The following is a 27,837-nucleotide window of genomic DNA, read 5'->3' as shown; positions in this document are numbered from 1 at the left end:
TCTGATCCAGTCTATTTGGAGTTCTGTAGGCTTCTAGTATGTTCATGGGCATATCTTTCTTTAGGTTAGGGAAGTTTTCTTCTACAATTTTGTTGAAGATAATTCATTCTCATCTATACCTATTATCCTTAGGTTTGGTCTTCTTATTGTGTCCTGGATTTCCTGGATGTTTTGGGTTAGCATCTTTTTGGATTTTGCATTTTCTTTGATTGTTGTGTCCATGTTCTCTATGGAATCTTCTGCACCTGAGATTCTCTCTTCCATCTCTTATATTCTGTTGCTGATGCTCGCATCTATGGTTCCTGATTTCTTTCCTAGGGTTTCTATCTCCAGAGTTGTCTCCCTTTAGGTTTTCTTCATTGTTTCTACTTCCATTTTTAGATCTTGGATAGGTTTGTTCAATTCCATCACCTGTTTGGTTGTGTTTTCCTGTAACTCTTTAAAGAATTTTTGTGTTTCCTCTTTAAGGAATTCTACCTGTTTAGCAGTGTTTTCCTGTAATTCTTTAAGGACTTCTATCTGTTTAGCAGTGCTCTCCTGTATTTCTTTAAGTGAGTTATTAATGCCCTTCTTAAAATCTTCTACCAGCATCATGAGATATGATTTTAAATCCGAATTTTGCTTTTTGGGTGTGTTAAGGTATCCAGGACTCGCTGTGGTGGGTGTAGTGAGTTCTGATGATGGCGAGTGGTCTTGGTTTCTGTTAGTAAGATTGTTACGTTTGCCTTTTGCCATCTGGTAACCTCTGGTGTTAGATATTCTACTTGTCTCTGGCTGGAGCTTGTTCCTCCTCTGATTATCTAGCCTCTGTCAGCACTCCTGGGAGTCTACCTCTCTCCTGAGTCCCAGTGGTCAGAGCACTCTCTGCAAGCAAACTCTCTTTTTTTTTCTTTGTTTTATTAGATTTTTTTTCTTTATTTACATTTCAAATGCTATCACCAAAGGCCCCTATACCCTTCCCCCGCCCTGCTCCCCTACCCACTCACTCCCACTTCTTGGCCTTGGCATTCCCCTGTACTGAGGCATATAAAGTTTGCAAGACCGAGGGGCCTCTCTTCCCAATGATGGCTGACTGGGCCATCTTCTGCTACATATGCAGCTAGAGACACGAGCTCTGGGGGTACTGGTTAGTTCATATTGTTTTTCCACTTATAGGGTTGCAGACCCCTTCAGCTTCTTGGGTACTTTCTCTAGCTCCTCCTGTAGGGAAGATGCACAGAAGTCTGGAGCTCAGATCCACTTCCTGAGTCCTGGGGTCAGAACCCTCCCTGGAGACCGACTCTCCTCTGGTAGGGAAGGTTCCCAGGGGTCTGGGTCTCAGCTCTGCCTCCTGGCTGAGGATGAAGATCTGAAGGGACCCTGTCCCAGAAGTTCTGCTGCTTCTGCTGCCCATATGCTCTCCTGCACAGACTGGTCTCAGTGATCCCAAAATCCTGGGTGTGCTAGGACCTGCCAAGTTCACAGCCAAGATGGTGCGGGGCTGGCACCAACCTGAATGAACCCCAGCCACTGGTTGAGTGGGTTTCCTTTGTCCCTGTTCCTGCTGGCACAAGACCCTCCAGGATTTTTTGGAACAGATGTTGCATTCCACTCACCAGTGATTCTAAGATCCTGGGTATGCTAGGGCCTGCTGAGTTGGCACCCAAGATGGTGCAGGGGTGGCACCGACCAGTAGAAGAGTTTTTAAGGCAACAGGTAAATGGCACCTTAAACTCCGTACCTTTCTAAAGTCTGGAAGGAACTTATTCGTGATACCGTCTTTTCAAGTAAATCCCCAGCTCTGTACCTACTGCCACACCCTGGTTCTAACACTAAACCTAAGGACATCACCAACATCCTTCAGAAGGTTTTCTACAGAATTTCAGAAAGGAGGAGCTTGAAAAATGGCTCACTTAATAAAGTGATTGCCACTCAAGCATGAGGATTGAACTTGAAACACCAGAACAATGTACATTAAAAAGCCAGATACAACAGTATACATCTGTAATCTCAGAGCTGGTGCTTGACAGGACAGGGTGCTCTGTATGTCTCACAGGAATGTAAGCAGGACACAGCTGATCACAGAGAAGCCATTGTCCTTCCATATACACAGTGAGGAGATGAGAGGAGGAGGCATAGGACTATAAGCAGGAAGATTAATTAAAAGTTCTTCAGGAAAGAGTCCACACACCTCCCTGTCTGACAATGGCCAAGTATGTATCCCACACTTATTTGAGGGAAGCTTATAGATCAGCAACTCTCTATCTGATAGTCTCGCTCAACCTTTGGGAAGATGAACCATTCTTTCATAGGGTTCACCTAAGACCATCACAAAACACATTATGTAGCAAAATTACAGTTACAAAGTAGCAATGAAAATAATTTTATGGTTGGGGGTCACCATAACATGAGGACTGTATTAACCAGCTGCAGTATTATAGAATAACAGGAAGAAAAATGATAATATAAAATATGATGCTCCAAGTGGATATAAAAATAATGGTGGCAAAAAAAATTTTTTTTTAATTTTTACAATTGTTACATTTATTTATTCATTCATTCATTTATTTGTGTGTGTGTGTGTGTGTGTGTGTGTGTGTGTGTGTGTGTGTGTGCCTGTGATGGTTTGTGTGTGATGATGTGTATACAAGGCACGCATCTGGAGGTCAGAGGACAACTCATGGGACTCAGTTCTTGAACTGGTTAGCAGGGATTTTATTTAATCTTATTGTTCAAAGATTTTTATTTTCAATTGCAACTATACATGTGCATGTATATGTACATGCAGGTGCCTTCACAGTCCAGAAGAAAGGATCAGATCTCATGGAACTGAACTTGCAGACAGCTGTGTGCTGCCTGACATGGGTTCTAGGGACCAAACTCAGGGTTCTCTACAAGAACAAAACAGTTTGTTTTCTTAACTGCTGAGCCATCTCTTCAACCTCTTGGCTAGTTTTAATTGCACCCTAGAGTCATCTGAGAGGAGCCTTGGCTGAGGAATTGCCTAGAAGGAGACTGGCCTGTGTGCATGCCTGTAGAGGACTGTCTTGATTATTAACTGATCCAGGAAGGCTTTGGTCACAGTGTTTTATCACAGCAATCGAAAGGAAACTAGAACAGTTCTCTCCTTCTAACCAGGTAGATTGCAGGGATTGAATTCAGGTTGTTAGGCTTGTCAGCAAGCACCTTTAACTGCTGAATCATCTCATTGGTCCCAGAAGTATTTTAGATCTCCAATTTTTGTTATTTGAAAGACTGTAACAGATACTGCAGTCATACAGTAAGAACAAGATATCTGAAAGGGAAACAAAAAGGAAGAAAGACCTTAAGAAAGATACCTAATTTTAATGGAGGTAATAAAAAAATGTTGGGCCAAGATACAGAAGAGAGAAGAACAAAAATCTGGGGAAGTTATTTGAGCCTGGTTTCCAATAACCTAAGCAAGTAGCCAGTTTCCTAAAAAACCATCCAGTAATGTACAGAATTGTTACTATTAGGCCCACAAAAGAAGGTAAAATCTAATGATATTTAATGCAGAAGCAGGCCTATCAAGCCACTGTGTAATTTATGAACAATGCCCTGGAAACAATTATAGACAACAAATTATTAATCTTAAGAATGCAAAGGGGAAAACAGAAGACACATAAAAACAGTGCAGGAAAATGCAAGAGAAAAAGAAAGAAGCAGAGGCTAATCTTATCCTGTGAAGTGTGAAGCCAAAAGACATTATCTGTGGTTCATAGGACTCCAGATAGATGAAATATCCATCACGACTGCACAGAGATCGTCCTAGCTGATAACAAAGCTGAGTCATGCACTTATCAAGAACTCTGGGGGACTGTTCATTGAATTGTATGATACAGTGTTAAAAGTGACCCTGGAGGGGAGGTATGGAAGGGGTTGTCATGGACTTGTTCCTTGGGAAAGTTTGTCTCTAACCTTTGTAAGGCCCTGAAATTTGATCCCCAGCACAAGAAAAAAGAACAAAGGTTTAAGCTACAAGGTAAAGAACTCGGGAACCAATAGCAGTGATGTGGTTTTATTAAAGAGGAAGAGAGAGGTAAGGGGGATGGTGAAAATAGGCTGATGCCCCTATAAGAGGGCAGGAAGTCAAAAGATAACATCTATAGCTGGCCAGTCAGGAAAGAGGCAGTGTAGTACTGAGAGAACTGGGAATCCTCAAAAGAACTAAACTGAAACCATTTCTTAAAACTATAATGGTTTACTCAGAAAAAAGGAGTAGGAGGGGGAAACATGGGACAGTGCTTCCTTCTGTGTGTAACCTCAGCACTATCTCCACTTCATCTACCAGTGACTTACTTGGATCATTTCTGTTCAATTTAGTTAGTAATTTCTTTTTGGAAAAAAAAAAAAAGTAGCAATCTAATCCTGTCACTATTTTGTACTTTTGTGGTTTCCTGAGAATGGTCTAATAATGCAAGGGTAACAAATGACCTTGGACTGAATGTCTCATTTAACGTTGCACTTGGTAAATTAATACAAAGCAATCTAGAGAGTATCGAGATGTGGTACCTCCCAGTTAATGATGGTAAAACACACAGTCACTACTCCAAAAAGAGTTTATCTACCCATTCCACCCATCATATTGTGTGTGTGTGTGTGTGTGTGTGTGTGTGTGTGTGTGTGTGTGTGTTCATCCTAAGCCCCAGGTACCTTCTTGTCTCTGTGTCCCCACACTGGAATTATAAGCATCTGCCCCTGCCAAGCCTTTCTCTGTGTAAATTTGGGGATTAAACCCAGGTCCTTTTACCTTGAAAGCACAGTATGGCTTGTGCCATCTCCCTCATCCATCCATCTGATCTTTAATAACCACATTTTTTATTCCTCTTTTTTACAAATAGGTAGATTTTAATACCCTGTTCACAAGGCTAGGTTTAAGAAAGAAAATGCCAAGTGCAATTACTGACACTAACAAAGCAAAGCTATTATCACTTTCACAGTAGGCAAGAGGTTCAGTGCTGTGATGGTGACAGAGAAGGGCTAATACAGCATAGACAGATGCTATGGATGCTGGCCTGCAGCCCAAGCATGTACCTCGTACACCATCCAGGCAGTGATGGAAGCCCACAGTGCAAAAACTCAGGCTACTCTTTACACAGACTCAATTTACCTGAATAACAAATATCCTTAATTTTGGAAAGATAGACAACATTTAAAACTGATTTAAAAAAAAAAAAAGATGTAAAATGGCTGACTTCCACTCTCTGAGTCAATAGAAGGAGTTTCCACAGAGACTGTGTGTTCTAAGAATCTGCCATACTCCATCTGCTTTCCTTACTTATATTATCACTCTGGTCCTTGCAGGCCATTAACATTTCTAACTCTTGTTCACATACCCCATGCCCAGAACACTAGAGTAAGGGCTAACAATGGGTTTTGACAGCAGTGGGGATATTAGCCATTCCTACCTTAAAAAAAACTATTACTAAGTAGGCATTTTAAGTGGTACATCTTTTTTCATTCTTACTTTTTTTTTTTTTTTTTTTTTTTACTTTATTGAGTGCAGGGCACATCACACATGTGGAAATCAGAAGACAATATACAAGATTCAGTTCTCTTCTTCCTCTGGGTCCAGGAATGGAACTCAGGTTGTCAGGATTGGTGGGAGGTGTCCTTACCCACTCACTGAACCATCTTGCAGGCACAAAGCAATAAGCCTCTTTATGGGATATTATCTTAGAGCTACCTCTAAGAAAAAAATACATACATATGCACTACTATGTTTCTGCACAGGCCTATTCCTCTACAACCTAAATTGAGCTAGCTACCGAACCAGGACCGGATGGCAGATAACATAGCAGTAACTGTTAGTAGACAGGATCAGAGATTGCTCTGAACAGCCAGAAGTAAAATCTAAAGCACAACTTGCAATCGTTGGTGGTCACCACCTACTCACATTTTAACGTCTCCCCAGCGTACGGGATGTGCAGTTTGAAGCGGTCACAGTTGGGTCCAGGAGTCAATGATGTACAGCTTCAGCAACCCAGGGGAGGGAAAAATAAGATTTTTTAAGAACAAAATTGAAAGTCCCCCATATTTATGACACTTAATAACGTAAATAAAAAGTAATTTTTATACATAAAAGAATTAATGAAGAAAATGAAAGCCATGACTGCTCATGGAGTCCAAGACAATAAATGAGCCTTGATCTGAGATAAATTATATATCTTGTAAGAAAATGTCTATGCCTTCTAACAACAAACCCCAAGTGCTTCAAGTATCTCTTGCATAGAAGTGTAGCTTGACTTTTAAAACCATGTATATCATCCAAAACAGGTCTCTAATCCTTGGTGCCAAGAACTACAAAAACAAGGAAATTTTATGGTCATATTTTAAACATAGATTCTTAGCTTTCACTCTGTTCATACAAAAAAAAAAGCCTACTTTTGGCCTTTTTCTAGTGGCAGATGGTTTTCTTTCTTTCTCCAAAGGTACGATGCTTTCTCTAGATCTGGCACACCATACCATTCATCTGCAGGAAAGCACAAAGCATGGTACTTGATTTCAGATAAAATGCAAATGCAAAAGAGGGGAATGAGTCAGTCAGCCAGGTCTCAACATTTGGGGGTTTTAGAAATCTATGGCTTGCTTTATGAGGCTTGACAATGGCCTCTGCTTCTCATATGTATTGATTTTGTAAGGTATCTCAGGTCCTTACAAGCCAGAGCTTCAACTGCACAGACAGCCCTGACCTCTTAACTGAATAAAACATCCATGGGAAGTCAGTGCAGGAACTCCAGGTGAGTGCCGTGTTGGTGCCACCATGCCCAACTTCCTCATTTATCTCCCATGTTCTCTGCTCTACACAGAGGCAGCAACCTTTTAAAAACACAGACTTGGTTCAATACTAAGACTCTTCTGATTAAATCCTCCTTTGTGTCTAGTGGAAAAAAACAACTCAGTTGCAGGACCCTGAGCCATCAGTCTTGCTTCCTGATCACCATCTCCTGAGGCGCTCACCCTGCTCACTGTGACCCATCAGTGGCCACATTTCTCCCTCGGTGCATCAGCCTGTTCTTGCTTCTGAGCCTTTGCAGGGGCTCTTCCCAGGACTTTGCTTGGCCCTCTGCATTACTCGGGCTTTGATTTCATCTCCTCCAGAGGATTTTCTCCCTTGATTTTCCTTTGTGAAGCAGCACCCAGGATTCTAGGACTTGTTTTTTGCTTTTGGAGGTGTTTTGTTTTGTTTTGTTTTGTTTTGTTTTTGTTTTTTAATTCTCCATATCACCTATGATGCTTGGTCTTGATGCATTTGTTACCTCCTTACTGCTTCCTCCCTCGCTGGAAACTGAAGTACTAACAGACTATAGATTTTGGCTGTCTATCTGCCTGGTGTTCCTACTACCCAGAACAATGCTCAGTAAAACTTTTCTAAATTAAAATTAATGAAGCAGACAATGCACTAAAGCCAGCTGTGGCAAAAGGAAGAGTGGTTTGGGATAAAGACCAATGCTGTAAGAATGTATCTTTTACCCATTTTAAATCATCTTCAAAAACTGAAAATGTGCCGTTTTGAAGTTTAACATGGGAAAACCAAGATAGACCAATTCTACAAATCCAAAAGTAAGAATATCAACTGAGAATGCAATTTTTACATATAATTACGTTGTTCTATTGTATGTGCAGCCATGCACAGGCTCTCAGCCATGCCATGACACACGTGTAAAGTCAGAGGACAAACTGTGAGTCAAATCTTTCTTCTACCATGTGAGCCACAGGGACTAAACTCCTGTCAAGCCATTACCTACTGAAACATCCACCAGCCCTCAAATAGGAATTCTTGATAGCATCAAAAGTAGTTTGTTCTACTAACACTTTATTATGGAAACTTCTGCATTTAACAATTTACACTAAAAAATGTTCAGCATAAGCTTCATGTACCCTCCCCTTACATAACTTCTAAAGTTGTTATGTATCAGTTTTCAAACTGTGGCTTGTTTTCTCAATCCAGTTGTAAGACTTTGGTACTGATAACTGTTATGCACATTTTAAAGAGAAAAGGAGTATGTCGAGTATAGTGCCAGGCACCTAGCACAGAGGAAACTTTAGTGCATACAATTAATCACAACTCAAAACTTGTCACTGAAGCATGCTGGTCTCATGGATACCCAGCGAGGCCACCGGGAATAAAAATTGTGTACAGGAAAGGCACGGTGTATAATAAGTGGGCACTCTAAGCAGCGTATACACAGATAAGGGCTTGCTGAATGAGCCAGTCTTTAATCTGAGTATTTGGGAGTCAGAGACAGGTGGAATTCTGTTGAGTTTGAAGTTCTGGAACAGCCAGAACTACACACAGAGAGATCCTGTCTCTCAGAGAGAGAGAAAGAGAGTGCTTTGCTGAATGGATGTGCCATCCTGTCAAGGAGAGTGAGAGAAAGGGAGATGAGAACCAAGAGTAATACCACACATGTATGAGGGCTGACAAGATAGCAGAGAGGGGAAGGCACTCGTCACAAAGCCTGCCAGCCTGACTGAACATAGACAAGGAGAAATCCAACTCTTGAAGGTTGTCCTGTAACTTCCACATGCAGTGTGGCATGCTTGCACCCACAAATATACAGATGTGTGCACCCATACACGTACACAGATGGAACTTTTCACTTAAAATATATATATATGTATGACAGTATTACAACAAAATCCACTACTCTGTATGCTAACCAAATAATTAATAATAGAAAGTTCTATAATGTGCATTAATGGAGATCATTTATAAATATGTATAAGAACTGTCTGTGCACACATCAACCAATGACATAGAAGAAAAGGATGTCCTTGATACTTGATTCTTGGGACCTGCACTGCCGATACTCTTAATTCATTTAGCAGGCTATTCATGAGTATCCAAAAAGTAGTAAAAAGTCATTTTTGTTTCCTCTTTAAATTATCTACTCCTAGTTATTGACATATGATTCAAATCAGTAAGTTTTCTATATAAACATAGAAAATGGTCAATTTTACAAGACTTTAGTCAGCCAAACACTAATGTATATTAATCAAGTTCCATGCAAACATCTCACAGTCTTTATAACATCAACATTTTTAAGACAATGCAAAATACAAGAAACCATGCTTTCAGGCTTAAGGCTAAACCTACTTAACTCAATATGGGCTGAAAAAAGTAGTGAGTTTGCCATTTCTGTTTTTCAGCCACCTAAAAAGAACCAAGTAGATGAATTCAGGGTTCCTTCCCTGAAAGTGCGTCAGCTTCCTTTACCCTGACTATTAATTCACCATTTGGCATGTTCCCTACATAGCTTCCTGTTTTCCTGATAATGACGTTTGTGCTGCACCAACAACACGGAACATCCGTTAAGACGGAAGCCTTCAGCTTTGGCAACCTCAAGTAACAGGTGACAGTGAAATAGAATAGGCTCAAGACCAATAATTGCCTTGTAAATAACTTGAGTCACATGATGCATGAGTAATTGATATTCACCACATATTCACTTTATAGAATGAAAGGGTTTTTTTTTTTTTCTGCATTAAAGCGGGCATCAACAACTTTACTCAAACTAAATTGGTTTCCAAATGGTCAAGTCATCCAGACTGACTGACATCTTAACATCTACCTAAATTATCTGCAAAATGCAAAGGCAATCAAACCATTGGACTCAGGCCTTTAATGCAATTACTGCCCATACAGCCAATTAAATCAAACCAAGCAAGGCGAAGTATTACTCCCCTTCAAAGGAAATACATCGATTATAACAAAAGAAAGCAGCAAGATTATTGTATAGCAATCTTTTACACTGTTCTCCAGGGAGATGGGACGATCTGCTTGAAAACATGATTTTGATATATCACATGTATCTCTCTGTATCACTAAAATCTAAAAACTATTTCTAGAATCTACTAGAAAATGATGTGTTTAATTCCTAGAATAGAATACCAAATAACCATTACCAAAATAGTTGAATCATCCAAGAATGTTTTTTTAAAAATCACAAAATTAAAATAGTCAAGAAAACATATTATCAGTTCACGTGGCTTCAACTGTTATTCCCAACTTCTATGTAGTATATCCATTAATAAAAGATAGATTTCAATTCTACCTTAGAATATTGGTTAGTATTCCTCTGACAAATTTAATTTAAATTACAATGTGATTCTAGTAGGAATTTTGGGCTCAAATACTACTCTTAATCTATAACAAGGGAGTACATGGTGGCACAGACCTTTAATCCTAGCACTCAGAAGCAGAGGAGGTTGGATCTCTGTCTCTGTAAATTCAAGGCCAGCCTGATATACATATTGAGTTCCAGGACAGCCCGGACTGTCTCAAAAACAAAAGCAAACAAACAAAAAAGATAACAAGAAAGAGTGTAGTGGGTGGTTCTATGGGTTTTATGTCAACTTGACACGACCTCTGAGTCTACAGAGAGAAAGGAGCGTCCCTTGAGGAAATGCCTCCGTAAGATCCAGCTGTAGGCATTTTCTCAATTACTGATTGATGAGGAGAACCCAGTACATTATGCCATCCCTCTGCTGTTGGTCCTGAGCTCTATAAGAAAGCAGGCTGAGCAAGCCATGGTAAACAAGTCAGAATGCTGCACCCTTCCATGGCCTCTGATCAGCTCCTACCTCCAGGTTCCTGCCCTGTTTGAGTTCCTGTCCTGACTTCCTCTGGTGATGAAACAACAACCTGGAAGTGTAAGCTGAATAAACCCTTTCCTCCCCAACCTGCTGTTTGGCCATGGAGTTTCTTTGAAGCAAGAGAAACCTAAACTAAGACAAAGGAAAAGTCCTTTAGTGTCTCCAGAAAGATGCTAAGCTCCCTGACTGCTAGTCCTCTTTACTGTGTCAGGGACTTCACTGCTAGCATGGTAAGAGGAAGGTGAGTAACCAATGACAGAGCAGGTGATAAAATCAGATACCCACAATTGTCAAAAGTCTCTGTAAACCACAAATGAAAGGAAGAACTTCATATCATAAAGAGGCCCCTACAAAAAGACAAATCTACACTAGCCTCAAACTTAATAGCAAACTACTCGCCTCCTCTGAGAAGGAGACACAGACGTCTGCCCTCCATAATGTCATTCTCCATTGTACGAGGGAGACAGAAAGACATGGGGGAAAGAGAGGCCAAAGGCTGGAAAAGAAAAGTCACACTTTATTGTTTGGAGATAATATCTGCATGTAAAATGCTTTTAGGTCTTCAGGTGCACTCCTGGAGTTAACATACAAGCTGAGCAAAGTTGAGTGGCAAAGACCTAGGGGAAAAAAATCAACGATATTTATTTACACCATCAATAATCATGAATCAAACTTCTACGAAGATCCCACTAAAAATAGTAGCACATAGGGTAAAATGTCCACCTAGTGTGTGCAGTGGCGTGGGGTTAATCCCCAGCACAGCACAAAAGTAAATAAATATAAAACGATCAAGTATAGATTTATTTATCACAAAAGGTGTGTAAGATCTTTATTCAGAAACCTATTACTGTATAAAAAGGAGAATAAGACAGAGGAATCATGTTTATAGTAAAAGACTCAATGAGAGAAAATGTCAGGAGCATTCTTTAAATAGTCCCAAATGGAACAATTTAAACGCAATTCCAAACACAATACAAGATGTCTATTGGCTAAAGGATAGATAAATAAGTTAAGAAATAATGAAAAAAATTATATAGCTATAAAAAACATTACTTTCACTGAATAAAAGAATGTATACTATATGGTTCTATTATGTAAAAGTCAAAATCATAAAAAGTAACATCTGTGTGCTGACTGACAAAAGTATTTATGATGAAAACCAAAATGGTTTAACTATGGGAAAGAATAAAAGGCAAGTGGGAAGGAACGCACAGAAGACTTCTAGGATGCTGACACTGTGTGCGGGGAGGGGTATGGGGGGGTGGTTATGTTATGTGTGGTGTGTTTTTTACTGATGGTTCTTAAATGCTTTAGCTTCCCTTGCAGTCCACTACCCACTAGAGATCGTGGAGAAAAAAGGATATAGGGTGGGAGTGGGAAGGGAAGGGGAAGCAGACCTTTTTAGAAAAGTTCTTTGGAGCAACTCCCATCTGTGTTGTCTGGAAATTGGCAGTTCAGTTCAGGTCAGCAGGCAGCAGCAGCTTGATCCACTAGCAAACACTTCACACATACACCAGACGTCCATTTTGGTAGTGTCAGGATAGCAAACACAAATCAGCAGCAATGACAATACCTAGCAGCGACAGTCATGCCTCAGCCTCAGCTTGAGTCAGCACAAGGGACCTGGAGGGGCGCCAGAAGTTCTGGGCTGTGCCTCTCTCAGGGAAACAGGGAAGACACAAGACTCGCAGGTGTTGTACAGCTAGCTCTATAAGCCAGTCAAGCTCAGCCTCCATCACTGTCTGCAGACGGGTCTTTCCTCAGCATATGCATCTGTCTCAGCTGACATCATTCTGCCAATCAGCCCAAGTCCACGGAACACACCACCAGAAGTTTTTTTATTCATTTCTCTCTTTGGAGTCCCCACAAATGCAGCTCAACTACTCAGTGTAAGACAGACCAAACAAAGATTCTCTGATCACATGTCTTTTCACGTGCTTGCTTTAGCAGAGCATCCTCTCTCCTGTGTCTGCTTCAGTGAAACGTTCCTTCACAGTCTGCCTTAGTCTTTCACACCTGTGACCACTTTAATGAAATATTCCTTCACATGTTTGCCCCAGCAAAGCACCATCCAACCAACTTCCCCAAGAACCCTTAAGTTTCCACTTCAGTGGGGTGGGTGTAATAGTGTGGTGTGTATGTTGTTACATATGGTGTGTGTGTATGTATGTGTGTGTGGTTATATGTGGTGTTTGTGTGGTATATGTGTGGTGGTATGTGTAAGTGGTGTGTGTAAGAGTGTGGTATGTGTGGTTATGTGGGGGGGGGTGTTTGTGTGTAAGTGAGTAGTATGTATGTATGCTTTGGGTGTGAGGTGAGTATGTGTGTGTGTATGATATATGTGAGGGGGGTAAGGGTAGGTGAAGGTGGAGTGTGTTGGGGTGTGGGGGGGGGTCTAAGTAGTGTGTGGTGTGTAAGCATGGGAGTAGAGAGGCCAGAGGAGAGCATCCACTGTCCTGCTCTATCAGTGTCCAACTTATTCCTTTGAGACAGGGTCTCTTGTTTTACCTGGAACTAAGCTGTGATCATAAACCTCAGTGATCTTTCTCTGTCCAACCAATCACACAAGACACTGGAGTTACAGGCACATGTGAAGTGGCACCCAACCTTTTCCTGGGTGCTGGAATCCAGACTCAGGCCCTCAGGCTTTCAAGTAAGTCCCCTACCCACTGAGCTCAACATCTTACTTCTTGACTTAGATGTTCAAGATGGCCATATTTCAGTATCTACTGAATGTAAATACATTTCACATGTCTGTCTAACTCCCTTGCACTGGATTTTCTATAGTCACTGGATTAGCACAACAACCTCACACACACATAAGTTCATATTTTCATTTTCAATGATAATAAATCATTTTGAAACAATGTTCTTGTGTATTTCATTCCTCTGCAATAGAACTCTTTTTAACTCACATGGAACTAGAAAGTTCACAAGAAATTTGTGAACCATTTGTTGAACACCATATGACAAGCAGGTATAGAAAATGCTAGAGATAGAACTCCGCAGTCAGTCCCCCCAACAGCCAGAGAAAGCTCCACTCCCAGATGCCCTCACACACCCAGGATCATAGGATTAGAGGTACCCAGAGCAGACCTTGGGCACTAACTCTGCAACCAGTCTCACAACACGCAGAAGAAGCTCCACTCCAAGGTGCTTTAACACGCCCAGAATCACAGAATCAAAGGATCCCAGGATCCCAGGAGCTTGGTCACACTAAGATCTGAGTCCCAGAGGCAGCTTGACTCCCAGAAGCTCTGACACACCCAGGATCTCAGGATCACAGGACCCCAGAATCACAGGATCACAGAAACACCTGAACTCTGAGGACTTGTGACACAACCAGGATCACAGGAAGGACAGGCTCCAGTTAGATATAACTAAGGCAGGTAGCACTAGAGATAATCAGATGGTGGGAGGCAAGAATAAGAACATAAGCAATAGAAACCAAGATTACTTGACATCATCAGAACCCAATTTCCCCAACCCCCCGTAGTAAGTCCTGGAAACTCCATCACACCATGAAAACAAGATTTGGATATAAAATCACTTCTCATGATTATGATAGAAGACTTTAAGAAGGACATAAACAACTCCCTTAAAGAAATACAGAACACAGCTAGAAGCCCTTAAAGAGGAAAATCCCTTAAAGAATTACAGGAAAACACAATCAAGCAGGCAAAGGAAATGAACAAAACCATCCAAGACCTAAAAATGGAAATAAAACAATAAAGAAATCACAAAGCGAGACGAACCTAGAAATAGAAAGCCTAACAAAGAGACCAGGAGTCATAGATCACCAACAGAATACAAGAGATAGAAGAGAGAATCTCAGGTACAGAAGATACCATAGAAAACATTGTCATAACAGTCAAAGAAAATGCAAAAAGCTACTAACCAAAAACATCCAGAAAATCAAGGACACAATGAGAAGACAAAACCTAAGGATAAAAGGTATAGAAAAGAGTGAAGATTGTCAACTTAAAGGGCCAGTAAATATCTTCAACAAAATTATAGAAGAAAACTTCCCTAACCTAAAGAAAGAGATGCCCATGAACATACAATAAATAAGCCTACAGAACTCCAAATAGACTGGACCATTAAAGAAATTCCTCCTGACACATAATAATCAAAACACCAAATGCACTAAACAAAGAAAGACTATTAAAATTAGTAAGGGGAAAAGGTCAAGTAACAAAAAGAGATAGACCTATCAGAATTACACCAGACTTCCCACCAGAGACTATGAAAGCTAGAAGATCCTGGGTAGATGTCACACAGACCCTAAGAGAACGCAAATGCCAGCCTATGCTACTATACCCAGCAAAACTCTCAATTACTATAGACAGAGAAAACAAGATATTCCTTGACAAAACCAAATTTACACAATATATTTCCATAAATCCAGCCCCTACAAAGGATAATTAATGGAAAACACTAACACAAGGATGGAAATTACGCCCTAGAAAAAAGCAAGAAAGTAATCTTACAACAAACCCAAAAGAAGATAGTCACACAAACATGATTCCACCTCTAACAATAAAAATAACAGGAAGTACAATCACTTTTCCTTAATATCTCTTAACATCAATGGACTCAATTCCCCCAATAAAAAGACATAGACTAACAGACTGGATACGTAAACAGGACCCAGCATTTTGCTGTACACAGGAAATGCACCTTAGTGACAAAGACAGACACTAACTCAGAGCAAAAGGTTGGAAAACAATTTTCCATTCAAATGGTCCCAAGAAACAAGCTGGAGCAGCCATTCTAATATCAAAAAAAAAAAAAAAAATGATTTTCAACCAAAAGTTATCAAAAAGGATAAGGAAAGACAGTTCATACTGGTCAAAGAAAAAAAATCTACCAAGATGAACTCTCAATTCTGAACACCTATGCCCCAAATGCAAGGGCACCCACATTTATAAAAGAAACTTTACTAAAGCTCAAAGCACACATCTTATCCCATACAATAATAGTGGAGGCTTCAACACCCTACTCTCATCAATGGACAGATCCTGGAAACAGAAACTAAACAGAGACACAGTGAAACTTACAGAAGTTATGAAACAAATGGATTTAACAGATATTTATAGAACGTATTATCCTAGAGCAAAAGAATATACCTTCTTCTCAGCACCTCATGGTACCTTCTCTAAAACTGACCATATAATCAGTCACAAAACAGGCCTCAACAGATGCAAGAAGATTGAAATAATCCCATGCACCCCATCAGAGCACCATGGACTAAGGCTGGTCTTCAATACCAACAAAACAATGAAAATCCCACATACATATGGAAGTTGAACAACGCTCTACTCAATGATAACTTGATCAAGGAAGAAAAAAAGAAAAAAATTAAAAGCTTTTTAGAATTTAATGAAAATGAAAACACATTATACCAAAAGTTATGGGACACAATGAAAGCAGTGGTAAGAGGAAAACTCATCGCTCTGAGTGCCTCCAAAAAGAAAATGCTGGAGAGAGCTTACACTAGCAGCTTGACAACACACCTAAAAGCTCTAGAACAAAAGAAGCAAAAACACCCAAGAGGAGTACACAGCGGGAAAGAATCAAACTCAGGGCTGAAATCAACCAAATAGAAACAAAAAGAACTATATAAATACTCAACAAAACCAGGAGCTGGTTCTTTGAGAAAATCAACAAGATAGATAAACTCTTAGCCAAACTAACCAGAGGGCACAGAAACAGTATTCAAATTAATAAAATCAGAAATGAAAAGGGAGATATAACAATGAAATATATCTTAAAATAATTATTCTCTTTGTTAAATTATTAACAATTGAAAATATTAAAATCATGTTCTGCAATCATCATGGAAATATTATTGATAATTTTTCTCACTGTGCTTGAAATTAGCATTTCCTTAAAGTTTAACTTCAAAGAGCTTTTGCTACTTTGAAATTTTAAAAATATACTTACTGATAAAATAATTTCTCTTCTAGAAACACTGATAATCTTTGTTAAGTAAGCTTATAGTTAGACAATATACACAGATATATAATGAATTTTAAATACTCTCTCACTGTGTCAGATGGTATCATATAAGGACTTTTGAATATATTTCTTAATGACTCATTTTTAATATTTTATGCTCTTTTACTATGCTTAATTCCCAAAGAATATTTTGCACGTTTTGAAACAACTTAGTATTCAACATTAGATACAGGATCCTCAGTTATGGATAGTATTAAATATTCATTAATGATATTTTTAGCATATGGAAGGATATGAACATAAAAGTTGAACAAATTTTTATGTATTATTTTATTTTCAAAATACACAATATTATTAATATATTTGATGTATAAAATTCATTTAAATAATAAAAATTTTAAGAAAAAAAGAAAATTCTAGGTAAGTACCATTAGTATCCCCATAATTTTTTTAGATTTCATTGCCAAGTATGCTTGGTGAAAATACCCTATTACAAATAATATAAATTTTAAGTATTGCTTATTTTATTTTCCATTTTAATCCAGATTTTGTGTGATTTATAATCTACACATATATTTTATAATTAAATAAAATCCATGTATTAAGATTTATAACCAAGTTGTTTGGACTATGCTATCATCTGAATGCTTATATAGTTCCAAAAATTCATATAATAAAATCTAATCCCCCAAGGTGTTGATATTAAGAGACAGTAGCTAACTAAGTCACTGTGGATGAGATTAGTTCCTTTATTAAAGAGGCTGGATAAAGCCTGCTTGTTCCTTCGCCCTATGTCATGAGAGGATGCACAGAGAGCACCATCTCTGAAGAATGGACATTCAAGAGATACTAACTCTGGTGGCATTCTGACCTTAGACTTCCCAGCCTCCAGAACTCTGAGAAAGAAACTTCAGTTGTTAATAAATTACCCACTATAAAGTCTGGGTCATAGCCCTTGGAACAAACAATTTGGAGATCACCTTTCTCAGAGTTATAGAAAGGCGTCTCTTTTCAAGAATCCTGCACTATAATCAGAAGAAAAACATCACACTACGAAAGTCAAGACGCAATTTAAATAACAAGTCAAGACAATAATAGATACAAGGCACAAAGCAATTAACATGATTAATTGCCAAATTAGTGGTTAAAGAATATAAACACAATTAGATTTAAGAGAGCAGAGACATTGTTTTCAGCTGGTGTAATCAAGGAGGGCTCTAAGAAAATGGCCTCTGGGACTGAGTTGGATCTGGTCAAGAAGGGACTATAGAACACCTCCCTGCAATTGTCCTGAAGCAGGACCCAGAAGACAGTTCACTGTATGGCTGAGGTTCTATCTGAAGCAACCCTCCGGGCACACGCCAGACAAAGACTGTAGAAGTACTTCCCAGATCAAGCTGGAAGTAGACAGTACACACTCACAAGAACACCTTAAACAAGCCACACAAATGTCACAGAGCAACTGCTGGTAACTCTTGCACATATAAATATTATAAAGGCTAGAGTTAGCTTATATGTGCTTTGTCTGCATTTAATACACAGTGTAATTGTGTAAAAATATTTATAATGAACCATTTTCAATAAAAATATTCTTATAACCATTTTAGATTATTCTCCTCACCTAGAATATCCATCTTCCCTTAGTGGATGCCCTTCCCAACTTTTAAACTCTGGAGCTTTGTCTTTTGCATCATATACATACTCTATTAGAATTCCTGTCTTCATGGGCAAGTGTTTCTCTATGGAGAATATTTACTGTGGCATGCTCTGGGAACTCGCTTTTGAGGGAACAAAACTCCAAAGCTTTGATCTGCTTCTGTTACTATTTTTCAGGCTACATGCTTTATTTATGCTCATTATTTCCACAGTGCCTCACACGTACCAAGTGCTCTACATATGCTTTTAGTGCTTTTACTCCTATTTGGGGGATGTTTTTTGAGACAGGACTGGCTTTGGTAACCCAGGATGGCCCAAATCTGGGGCCCTCCTTCTGCTAAGTGTGCAATTTATCTTTATGATATTCTTATAAAAAGGAAATCTGAATGAATACAATTCAAGGCAGTTCAATACAATGTTGCTCAAAGACTAGATTGAAAATACTCTCTTTACTCAAAAGCCAGTACTTGGGAAAATAGAAGGCAGAAGATCAAGAGTTCAAAGGTCAGGGGCTGGAAAGATTGCTCGGTGGTTAAGAACACTGGCTGCTTTTGCAGAGAACCAGGCTTTGATTTCCAGTGCCCACGGGGTGGCTCATAACTGCCTGTGACTCCAACTGCAAGGGATCTGACACTCTCTTCTGGCCTCCTTCAGCATCAGACACATGCATGGTGTACAATCATGCAGGCAAAACACCCAGACACACAAAATACAAAAAATGTAAATTTTAAAGAGTTCAAAGGTCATCTCTACCACATAGCAAGCTTGAGGCCAAGCTGGCTGCAGCAAGACTGGATCTGCACACAAACAAACACAACAAGAACCATATTCTTAGCACAATCCAAGGACGCAGAATACTGATGCTCTCCTGTGTTTTCACTTCTCCAAATAACTGAAATTCTGAGAAGTCTTCCTACTTATCCACCATGTTTGTTTAAAATTAACTGCATTATCCAGTTTTGTCTCTATTCTAATATCTGCATTATCTAATTCTGTCTCTATCCTAGGATAAAATTCTAAAATGGACAATATGTGGACTGTCAGAAGGCAAAGTCTTTCTAACAGAGTACTGCTCAAACTGGGCGCACAGAGCAGCTCTGGTCCAGAAACTGTTCCGAGTCCACTGAACTCGGGTAAGCATGGCGGAGCTGCAAGGCAATGTGCAAAACAACGTTCCAGCTGACAGCTCGAATAAAGAAAGGAGTTGGACGAGCTGGGTAGGCAGTCCATGAGTTCATTTGTTTTCCTCGTAATTCATCTTTAGGATAAACTACAGAAGGATCAGTAAGAAACTGGATTTTTTTTTCAACCCTGCTCTTTTATCAAAGACCCTTCTGAGAAACATTCACGGATGATTCTTTAAATGCTGAAGGCTGCAGGATATGAAGAAGACCTGCTTGTCTTTGATGTCCCCCGCCTTGATTCATCTGGCTTTCTCACAAAAGCCACAAACACAATTCCAGTATTTCCCAGTGTTCTTTGGGTTCTGCTAAGCTGACAGCCACATCAGTACAGTCCACCACCTAAGACGTATCACCGGATTCTCTGACTGACAGACCACGAACACAGCTCCCCTTCTAGCACATACAACACCTTCGCTCCCAGTGAGAAGCCAATCACTAGTTGCTGACCCTATTTGAAGAGTCACCCAACCTTACAGTATGTACACTGGCATCATTCATGGGACTATAAGTCACCAAAAGAATTCTAAAGATAGTATAGAATAGGATGGGACCTCCCCTCTACATGCCAGGATATGGTCTGGCCCCAAGATTAAAAATAACAACAATCATAAAGTAACAGCCTGTGGCACCTGGAACTCATGCTTGAAACCTATTATCCCTTCAGTTCCGATAATCTGTCTAGACTTACAATTTTCCACCTGCACTATACAACTTTCCTAATTTACAAATTTCTTTACTTTATTATAGAAGTATGTACAAATATATATTTATATATGCATATATATAAAACATTTTTTAAAACTTAACAATGATAAGTCCAAAAGGTATTTTTTTATCTCAGAAAAATATACTAAGGAAAATAAAATATGCAGTGCTATGTTCTGACATCATGGTACTGATAAACCATTACCCCCAAACCAGGTACCATAATGTTATGTTATAAGAAATAATTCTGCAATGCTAATAATACCTATATCATACCTTTAGCTAATACTTGCAATATCTTTTATGCTTTCTATTTAGAAAGTTGTATAATGAAAACTGGTAATTAAGATCAAAATGTAAACAACAGCATACATAAACTTATTTGATTTCTCCCTTAGTTCCAACAATAAAACTCAATTCCTTGCCCAATACTGCTTAATGTTTAGACATCTACAAATTTTTGTCAAATTACCCATTGCTCAGATTTAGCCCAAATGCAGTAAACTGTTGCCTAAAAAACTTTTTTTTAGCCAGCTACTTTTTCTGGGACATTTCTTTTTTACATTTCCTTTAGCGGGGCATGTGGTCAGAGGACCACTTGAGGGGGTCAGATCTCTCCTTTCATCAGGTGGGTAAACTCAGGCCCTCGGGTTTGATGGCCGGTTCCTCAGTGGGGAGCACTGAGCCAGCTCCCCAGCCCACTCTGAAGTCATCCTATTTGAATTTTAACCAGTTACTAGGTTTTCTTTAAGTGTCCATACCAATACAGGCCTCCTAAATGGAGATGGTGAAAAACAGTCAACAGTGCATCACATTAGTGATTTCTTGGCCAATTTTTTCTTGGAAAAAAAGGACATGGCATTTGGTAGAGAAGACCTGGGCTCCAGTCCAGGCCTCGACCACTTATCAGCTAAGTAACCTTCAAAGAGTTTCATAACCTCTTGGAGACTTACGTCCTCCTGTGTTTAAATGTTTTAAAGAGGGGGATTAAGATTCTACAGAGATTTACTGGGAGCAAAAATCAGCCTAAGGAAAAGAGATTTATGCTACTCATAGCACTAAATTCTCTTCATGGAAAAAACCACAGTCACTAACAACTGAGCGCTCACTGCTGGCCTTGGTCAGCATCTGCTGCCAACTCATAGTAAAATTAATGTTCTTGCCATGGGTGTTCCTCACAGCTCATCATTCCTTTAACATAAAGTGTGTGTTCCTGTATGGACTCCCGGTGTCCAATGCCAAAGGCTTTCCTTTGAGCTTCAGGACTCCCCTAGACTATTTCTTCTACCCAAAACTTCCTCTTCTACTGTCTTTTAATTCCCACAGCAGAATATGCTTGTTTTAAACATACTCATTTTTGCTCTACAAACTATACAAAAAAATGTTTTCACTGTAAAAAAATATATAATAAAAATGAAACTCCAATTACCCCCTCTCTTCCTTTCTAGACTTAACTACTGTGATGAAACTTAATATGTATCTTTCTTAATAAGCTTTCTCCGTGCACTCAGACATACATATGAAAACATATACACTTACACATATATAAGAGAGAACTTTTCTACAAAGACACAATTATTCTGTCTTTTATTCTATAGACTGGCTCTGCCTTCTTGGCATTCAGATACAATCAACAGTATTTTAGCTTGAGTCTTTGGAAACCTGGACAGTACATACAAGTCGTTGGTATGAAGTTATTGCAATCAGAACACAGTTTCCAAGAGCATCAACAACTACTTACTGAGTAACTACTTTGTGCCAGTTAAAGGTGTGCAGTGTAAAACAAAACAGGCATCGTCCCCGGGGGGGCTAAAAGTCTTCAATAAAAACAACACTAACAGCAGGTACGATGGCTCACACCTGTAATACTAGCTCTCAAGAGACTAAAACAGCACGGTTTGTGTGAGTCTGGAACCAACCTGGGCTACATAATGAAATTCTCTCAACATTCCCACAAGAAGGCAATCAGGCAGGAAGGCAGGAGACGAAATGAAAGAAGTAACTAGAACTCATCCTGAGGATGCAATCCAAGGCATACACATCCCACACATCCCAGTGGAAACCCTCAGCATCATTTTTTTATTGTTATCTGAAGCTTTAATATAATATTTTTTCGTTCTTTGAGAATTTTATAAAATGTTCTTTTGATCATATTCACTTCCTGCTCTTCTCCCTATCCCCTCAACCCCTTGACCCTACTCCCAACTTCCCGTCATCTTCATTTAAGTCCACTGAGTATAAATTGTGCCATCCATATAGTCACAGGTATGAAGCCATCCACTGAAGCATGGTTGGCTCACCAAGGGCCACATCCTTAAAGGAAACTGACTATCTCACACCCAGAAGCCACCATGTCAATAGTTCCTTAGTTAGAAAAGAAAGGCTCAAGAGCTGTTTCCTCTCCACGCTAGAATATTCGTCGGCTTAATGTCTTGCTGATCTTATACAAGTAACCACAGCTATTGTAAGTTCCTAAGCACAGAGGCCCTCCCATGTCCAGACAATACTGTTTTGCTCTGGCCCTCCCTGACTTCTGGCTCTAATCACCTTTCTCCTTTTAGAGGGAGGGAAACACAGATATTCCGTTTGTGACTGAGTCCTCCACTAACACTCTCTGCACTTTGACCAGTGTTGAGTTTCGATGTTAACCACCACGTGCTGCAAAGACGCCTCTCTGCTGGATCCTGAGAGCTGTACTCTATTATCTATAGAGGTAGAGGTGAGAGCAGTAAATACCACGTCCACTTAGGAGAACAGCACTAATGGGCTCACCCCTGGGGAAGGTGAACCCCCCACCAGACCCAGGTCCTTGGCAAGATTACAGTACCAGGCATGCACTTCCTCTCATGCTCATGGAGAGGGCCTTAACCCCATCAGAAAGTGCAGCCCCAGAATAACCAAGCCACTACTGTACCCACAGGCATATCCTGCCACTCCAGGCATCACTGCAGCTCAGTGTTCAAGGCTTAGGCTGCTGCTGATTTTCCCCCAGCAGCCTACACAGAACCTTCTAGTACCATGAAAGCTAAGCCAGCAGGAAGGAAGCTTCGTGGTCAGTACAAACTTTATTTCTCCATGTCCAGTAATCAATGTGTGTGGTGCCTTCAGCAATAACCCAACACTATTAAAGTCTATGGATACTGGGGGTTTTTTCCTACAGAAGTTCAGTTTACAAAGTAGAGACTGTAAGAAACTAACCATGACCAAGAATGAGATGGAACAACTGTAACTATACACAATCATAAAAGCCATGTGAACAAGGCTGCTTTCTATTTAGAGTTTCAAGAAATACTAGTATTTTTGGATCGTGGGTGGCTGCAAATAACTGAAACTACAGAAAGCGAAACTTCAGATAAGGAAAGACTACTATGTAAAGATTACACTATAGCCATCAAAGCATTCCTATTACAAAGACAGCATTATTCACAGCAGCTTATACCATTGTCCTTACTGCTAGATCTAGCCCTGCTTGAGTTAACCAATAACTTGGCATGAGCTAATCATATACCCTACCTCCATAATCATAACAATATAATCACTAACTCTCCATTAAAAGGTTTTTACTCTGGAGGAAGCAGGTGCACTGAGGAATGGAAGGGAAGGCAGTACTAGGAAAGGCCCAATTTCAATACAGTTTCTTCTAGGTGTGTGTGTGTGTGTGTGTGTGTGTGTGTGTGTGTGTGTGTATTCAAGTAGGTTAATGCATGAGTGGGTGTGCATGTTCCCGTTCATGTGCCCACATGCACACATGAAGGCCAGAGGTCAATGTCACAGGTCTTCCTCTGTGACTCTCTACCTTGTTTTTTTGAGACAGGGTCTCTTGCAGAACCTGAAGCTCAACAATTTGGCTAGGCTGACTTGTCAATAAGTTCCAGAGATCTGCCTATCTCTGCTCCCCAAATGCCTGCCTGCTAGCTCTGGGGTTACAGATGTGTGCTCCCACTCCTGGATTTTATGTGTGTGCTAGGGAATCCACACTTGCATTTCATGATTTGTGTGGCAAGCACTTTACCAAGTAAGCCATTTCCCCAGACCCTTTTCTAACCTTTAAAGAAAAAATTACAGGTGAAGGAGGCTAGAGAAGAGAGTTCAACTTCACAAAAGTCAACTTAACAAAGTGAAGAATATATACTAAGTACCTTGGATTTCAACAAGGTAAGAATTTTGTGCATCAAATGATATTATCAATATTGTAAAATAGTGTCCCAAGTTACCTTTCTACAGACCATATTATACAAAATTATATGGTGAGTCGGTAAAACTAAGCACAGAATTGCTGTACAATCCAGCAAGTCCTAGAAAACAAGCTTAGAGAGTTGGACATCTTTACCAACAGCATCACTGTTCACAGCAGCCAAGAAATGCGTACAATAGACATCACTGGAAAAAGTACACAATATGATATATACACGTGAAGTTGCAGAAACACACCACAGAAAGAGAGAGAGAGAGAGAAATACTACTCAACATTAAAATGGAAAAAATTTCTGACACATACTACAATATGGATTAACCTTGAATATACCATGCAAAGTGAAATAAGCTATTCACAAAAAGATAAATAACTCTATGACTCTACTTACTTACTACCTAAAATAGTTAAACTCATAGAGACAAAGTAAATGCCATTTGTCACTGGTTGAGTGAAGGGAAGACCAGGGAGTTACTTTCTCATGGGTACTTGAGTTTGCAAACCTTAAAAAGGGCTGGCCACAAGTACACCACCTTCACATTTGGGTGGACTATACATTATAAAACAACAGATTTTATGTTACATATATTTTTCCCACATTAAGAGGTTGTACAAGGATCAAACTGTACCTGTATTTTAATAATTAAGTGAACCACTAAAAATAATACTTTTAAATTAAAACATCTAAAAGTCCAGAGATGAAAAAAAAAATCATTGAGGATTTAAAAGATGAAAATGGCCTCCAAAATGTCAAATTGATTCAAGACTTGCTTTCCATAAATTGATGAGTAAAAGTTGAGATAAAAACCTTTTCAGAAAACAAAAAGTCAAGAGCAGCAAGGTCACTAGGATAAATTTCATTTTCATGACATGCCATGAGAAAGATAACCAAATTACTCAGGAAATGTGTCCCTGAAAGGGAAGGTTATAAAATCATTCTTCAGGCAGCATGGCATAAAAATCAAGATTATCCAAGCAACTTGGAAACTAAAATGGAGAGCTAATCTAGGGCCAGTAAGATGGCCGAGTAGGTAAAGGCACTTGCCACCAAGCCTAACAACCTAAGTTCAAAACTCATGACCTACATGGTGAAAGGAGAATCCTGCAAGTTGTCCTTTGACCACCACAGGCATACATAATAAATAGATAGAGAGATAGATGGTATTCCACCTTTCTATACAAATAAAGTGAGAGCATAGAATAACTAAGTTGGAGCCTTAAAACACAGTCATTTCCCTATAAACATGAACCAATCAAAAGGCTCTCACCTATCTTCTAATCACAGAGGCAAACAAAATAAAAATTATTTATCAAGTATTGTCTTAAAATAGTTCAGAATGGGCCTGCAGGGGCACCTCCGTGGTTAAGAGCATATATAGCTCTTACAGGAGACCTACGTTTGGTTCTCAGCACCCACCTCTGCTGGCTCACAACCACTGGTTACTCCAGATATGGGAGATCAGATGACCTCTTCTAGCTGACAACCCCACACAGACACGGAGGAAGGCACAGAACTGTATGTGTGCCTACATGAAGAATAAAGAGCTGGAGAAATGTCCCAGTGATTAAGAGCACTTTCTGCTCTTGCTGGGGACCACGTGGAGGATGACAACCACCTGTAACTCCAGTTCCAAGGGACCTGACACCCTCCTCTGAGCCCCATGTGCATCAGGCATAGACATGTGCACTTTCCACAGATACAGCCAAATACATAAGATAAAAATGGGTATTTTTAAATTGTACAGATTGGATATACAAACGGCAAAAGGGCAACAGCAGTATGCTTTTATCATTACCTTGAACATGTGAGTCGGGCCTTGACTAGACTCTCTTGAACTCTTTTCTTCCACATTAAACTACTTACTGCCCTTCGTCCTTTTCCCCATCCCAACCTCCACACAAAATATTTTTAAATCACCCTGAAATGAAGCCATTGAAGGACATGAAAAGCCCAAGATTTACTCTACATAAAATCCCAAGCCACGTTTATCAAGGCTTGACTACTCCAGATTCTGGAATGTCAAAAGTTCCCAAGTAAGTGATTTCAGGTCTGCTGGCTCAAGGCCAATAGCTACCACTTAAAATCCTAAGGACAAAATATAAATTAAAAACCACAAGTGATAGGAAAGGCACTTGTTTTATTTGGGGTTTTGTTTAACTGTATCTGACCACTGAACTATCTCACAGCCCTCTTATTATTTCTTAATCTGAAATTTGATTGGACTGAACTCCCCATGCTGACCTTGAGCGCTCTGTGCCATGCCAGACCTTGAACTTGGGATCCTCCTGCCTCCCTTAGCGTTGGGCTTACAAAAGTATACCATTCCTGGCTATGGCAGCTCCTTAAGTATTAAAAGTTTATAAATGGCTTAATTAAAATTACATGTATTACTCTACCATGTGATTATCATCAGAGGAGAGTTAGATAGCAAGGGGTGAAGATCTAAGGGAAATGCAGTGCATGAGAAGTGCAGAGGCCACCTTCCGTCCAGCTAAACACACCCGCAGATGTCTTCCTAAAGGGCACTCAGCAAAACCAGCAAAATATCAGCATCACACTCTCAAGTGTCCCACCATCTGTGGAACCTAGCTAGCACAGTGAACTCTAGATGAACTCCTACTCCGTAATATCTATGGCCACACCCAGGGCCCACACCAGCAGAGATCAACAGTGCACCCTGTATACCTGCCATTCTTGGTAAAAGACCCTCCCGCAGTCTGCATGCTCACACTATCTCCAGAGGCTTTGGCTGAAGATGAGCTATGGGGTAAGCATAGCTGGAATTAACAGGTCATTCTCTCAAAAGACCATGAAGATGTCAATCATGATATCCCAAAAAATACAACTGCAAGGCTCTTAAGGCCAGGACTCAAGAGGTCAAGTGTCACTTTCTCATAGTCTACTAGCAAAATTCAACTCACAGAGAATCTCATACTAAAGAATTAAGGAAATGGCTGGAGAAATGGCTCAGCAGTGAAGAATGCACAATGCTCTTGCAGATGACTTGGGGTTAAGTTTCAAACACTGACATCAGACTGTAACTCCAGTTCCAGGGGACCTGACGCCCTCTTCTGGCCTCTCCCTGTACACACATGATGCACATACAAACACTCAAACTCACAAACACATAAATTTTTTTTCTTAAAAACCTTCAAAAGATGCCAGGCAGTGGTGGCAAAAGCCTTTACTTCCAACACTTGAGAAACAGAGGCAGGTGGATCTCTTAGTTAGAGGTTAGCCTGGTCTACAGAGCAATTTCCAGGACAGAAAGACTATACAGATTAAAACCCTGTCTTGAAAAGAAAAAAAAAAAGTTTCCAATTGGTTAAGAGTAGCTCTTGACCAAAGACAAAGCAAGGTTATATTCAAAGGATAACTGACTAAAGGTTTTTAAGTAGTGGAAAATGATCTCACTATGTTTAACATATGCCTTGTATGGAAACTGTCTTGTTCGCAGTATGGTATACTAGTTAGTACAATAGACTGGGCAAGAGACTGTAAAACTTAGAATGTTGTGGTGACAGTGGAGGCAGAGAGAT

General features: G+C 39.8%; 1 protein-coding gene across 6 annotated transcripts in view; it reads right to left on the bottom strand.

Annotated features, from left to right (window-relative positions):
• Nucleotides 1-27,837, bottom strand: part of Babam2 (BRISC and BRCA1 A complex member 2) — a 386,973-nt gene that overhangs the window by 348,011 nt on the left and 11,125 nt on the right. For 3 of the 6 annotated variants that reach the window (XM_011240687.3, NM_144541.1, NM_181282.1), the window contains exon 3: nucleotides 5,897-5,973. The exons of 1 other annotated variant lie outside the window; for it this stretch is intronic. In XM_011240687.3, coding sequence (XP_011238989.1) covers nucleotides 5,897-5,973 — 77 coding nt within the window. Of the gene's footprint in view, nucleotides 1-5,896; nucleotides 5,974-6,384; nucleotides 6,473-27,837 lie in introns of all 6 variants that reach the window. 2 more of the 6 variants (NM_181279.1, NM_181280.1) reach the window with 1 other exon arrangement.

Source organism: Mus musculus, chromosome 5 (assembly GCF_000001635.26).
Source record: "Mus musculus strain C57BL/6J chromosome 5, GRCm38.p6 C57BL/6J".
NCBI classification, from domain to species: Eukaryota; Metazoa; Chordata; class Mammalia; order Rodentia; family Muridae; genus Mus; species Mus musculus.
This window is presented reverse-complemented; position numbering and strand designations above follow the sequence as displayed.